Here is a 3414-nt window from a genome sequence, read left to right on the forward strand (position 1 = left end):
TTTTTTTTTTTTTTTTTCCTGAAAATAGTAAACAGAAATTTCCAGAAAACAAATTCAAAGGTTTAAATTGATGAGTAGCATGACAGAATCTCACACTGCCCCACTCAGGATGCAAATAATTCATTTGCCCATTACCTCCATGCTGGATATGCTACCTGGCCATTAGCCACTTAGCAGTCAACTCAGTTATCAGAGTAACTGTCTGGGTATCACAAAAAGAAAAGTGAATACAGTATAACATGTTACTTTGAGCAAGAGAGAAAGAAAACATATATATTACTATAATTTTTCCATTTTACTATTTATTAATGTTTTTAATCTCTTACTCTGGCTAATTTAAAAATTAAACTTCATTGTAGATATGCATGTAAGGGAAAAAATAGTATAAATAGAGTTCAGTAATACTCATGGTTTCAGGCATTTGCTGGAAATCTTGGAACACATTCCCCGTGGATATATGGGACTACCATAAGTTAGTGCTAATAAGGAATCATATCCAAAACAAAGACTATATGTGCAAATAAACAGAAGGTAAAGGAGTAAGTATGGTAAAATTCTAAAAGCTCGAGCCACCAGCAGAAGTTTTTTGTATTTGATGTCCTTTGTGTAATTTTAAAATGATTTCAGGATTGTTTAAAATGCAACTAAAATCATACATATATCAATTGACATACAAATCAAGAACTATACCATTTCATAAATGAAAGACTCAATATTATCACTACACTGAGTTGGTAAATCATATGAAGTTAGTTAAGCGATGGAGCTCAAACATTTATGGCCAACCACTTGTTCAAAATCTTCAATGGCTCCTCATTACCCACCCAATAATGAAATTATATGGAGATAATGCTTGTAAAGCATCTTACATAGTGGGAATTAAAAATCAATTAGTGTCCTTTTAAAATTCACATTCAGATATTTAAAGGCTTTCATAATGTGACCACAATATTTCTTTTCCTTCCTTTTAAGTTTATTTGAGCATTCAATATACATTTATTGAATGTATTCTCTGCCCCATCCACATTAGTAGAGTTATTATATAACAGCAATATATTACTCCCTTTTGGTGCTTACATAAAACCATTATCCAGTCAAACTTGTCATTCACCATTCTGAAACAAGCCTTTGTAAAACAGAACACTTATTCATTCATTCATTTCCTTACTCTGTATATACTCATCGACTTCATCCCTAGCTATCAGAACTGTACTTAAATTAGGTCAAATCTCTCTCTTGCAAGAAACTTGTTATAATCTTAAGACAAACTGATGACTACTCATTTATTCTTCTCAAATGGTTCTTTTCTCATAAAACCTTTTCCTTGCAGTTATTTAGACACAGGATTTGATAGCAAAAAGGAGATCAGGTTTGTCAGATTCCGGTGTCATCAGTATAAGCAAGCTAATAAAAGACCTAGATGTAATGGGAGTGATGAGAATTAGGGAAGAGAATGCATGTCTAAAGACTCAACTTCACCTTTTTCAAACATCTGGACAAAAATTAACTTACTAGTCATCTCCAGTATAGACTACCTGAAGTCCTATTACTCTCCCTTACTTTACAGATGAAGAAAAAAAAATTCAAATAGAAAGTGGCTTAGCCAGAGTGTCTCAAAATTTGGAGGCAGAAGCTGAAACAAGCTGGCGATTGCACATACACAGTTTTTAATTTCAGTTTCCAAGAGATTCCACCTAGAACTTAAAAACTGGTAGCCAAACCACATTAAATGACAACAACATCCCTTCTCCAACAGGTTATTTGGAGATGAAAGCCCTACCACTCCCAAATTATAGGATGGATTATGTCAATCATGTCCATCAGGAAGTGAAGCAATAACCCAAACAGCTTTGATTCCAATCATACTTTGAGAACAAGTCTAAGAAAACTTCTTCACTCTGGCCCACAATATGACACCCAGCACACACCCTTCTTTTCTCTCCCTCCCCACCAAACCTGCATCTTTAGTCCACCTGACCACTTCTATTAACCAGAATGATCCCCACCCGCTGGGCTCACCTTGAGTGAAGATCAGCATGCTGAAGAAAAACAGGAAGCAGCGAATACTGTTAAAATGCTCACAGCAGGGGACAACAATACAACCAATGCCACAGGGCCCTTCCTTAACATGATCCGAGTCTGGTGATTTTTTGGGAGGAGATTTCGCCTTTTTCTTCCGAGGAGCTCTGTTAAACTTCGTAAAGGCCATTGGCAACATTGTCAGGTACGGGGAAATTTTCTTGCGATTTCCTAAAGTCTCAACTTCCTCGTCCTTAGAAGTCCTCCTGCCCGATACAGTCTCCAGCTCCACATTCTCTACGGCTTCCTTCATGGTCTCTAGGTGCCCTGCTGGGACCTGGAGCAAGGCTTACCTGGGTGTATCTCCTTAAAAAGTCTTGCCAGCGCCGAACGAACCCCAAACCCCAAACCCCAAACCCCAAACCCCAAACCCACCCTACCTGGGTGGGAGGACTAGGAGGCCTGAGGCGCCTGCGCATAAGGCTCGGACCAGAACGTTCCTCCTCCTTGGGCTGGAGGCAAACGTCTGCAGAGGAGTTGACAGTTGCCCTGGGAGACTTCCAAGGCTGTTTTTTCCTTCTTTGCTCCCACTTGAGGAAGAAAAACAAAAATAAAAATAAAGCTAGAACTAGACTCTGAAAACTACTAACACAGGGAGTACTAGATAATGAAGTCAAAAGATTCCAGTTCTTAATACTCACTTGGAAGCAGTTGAAACAGTGAGTATGTCCCCAATTTCCCCCTATTTACTTGCTTGTAGTGTCTTTCCAATAGGACCATCTTGAAACAAACTGAAATTTGCTGAAGGATCAGAAAGGAAAAAAAAAAAAAATCAGTAGACATGGGAGAAGGTACTTCTACCACAATAAAAGTCTTGGAAGAACAACAGAGATCAACAATGTACCAACACTGTCCTTAAATGAAAGGTTTCACACACAGAAATTATTGTCCTAGCACTCTATCCCCCACAAAACACCAGAAAAGATTATTAGCTTTCTTCCTAAATGAAGGACTGGGACCCAGAGCATGATTTACTTTCCCTGGTGTAAAAAATCTTATTGAGTTTATTAGCAGGTTATTAAACTGGGTTTTGTTTTTGTTTTTCATATGAAAACATAACTTCTTAATGGCTTCATTTTCTTGGGCTGAAATAAAATCTATTTAAGCCATATGTGTGGAGAAGGTGACTTTCCAGGAGAGATAAAACTATATTATCCAATGAGTTACACATGTTGCCAAAAACAATCTAACTCTCCAACAAATTTTTGGCAACTCAGAAAGTGCTAGCATGGCAGATCTGGAGAAAAATCACTAAGCACCAACTCAATCTGTTAGAAAAAAAAAGTATAATTCTGCCTTTCTTGGGAACAAAAATTTTATTAATGGCAGAAATGG

The 3414-nt window shown here is 37.5% G+C and overlaps 1 protein-coding gene across 1 annotated transcript in view; it reads right to left on the reverse strand.

Annotated features, from left to right (window-relative positions):
- Positions 1-2928, reverse strand: part of Slco6a1 (solute carrier organic anion transporter family member 6A1) — a 117852-nt gene extending 114924 nt beyond the window's left edge. The window contains exons 1-2 of the mRNA XM_048811484.1: positions 2721-2928; positions 2020-2609 (exon numbers count right to left, since the gene is read on the reverse strand). Of these exons, the coding sequence (XP_048667441.1) occupies positions 2020-2332 (313 nt within the window). The 5' untranslated portion in view covers positions 2333-2609; positions 2721-2928. The remainder of the gene's footprint in view (positions 1-2019; positions 2610-2720) is intronic.
- Between the last annotated feature and the right edge of the window lie 486 nt (positions 2929-3414).

The sequence above is a fragment of the Marmota marmota genome, unplaced genomic scaffold, assembly GCF_001458135.2.
Source record: "Marmota marmota marmota unplaced genomic scaffold, marMar, whole genome shotgun sequence".
In the NCBI taxonomy this organism is placed as follows: Eukaryota; Metazoa; Chordata; class Mammalia; order Rodentia; family Sciuridae; genus Marmota; species Marmota marmota.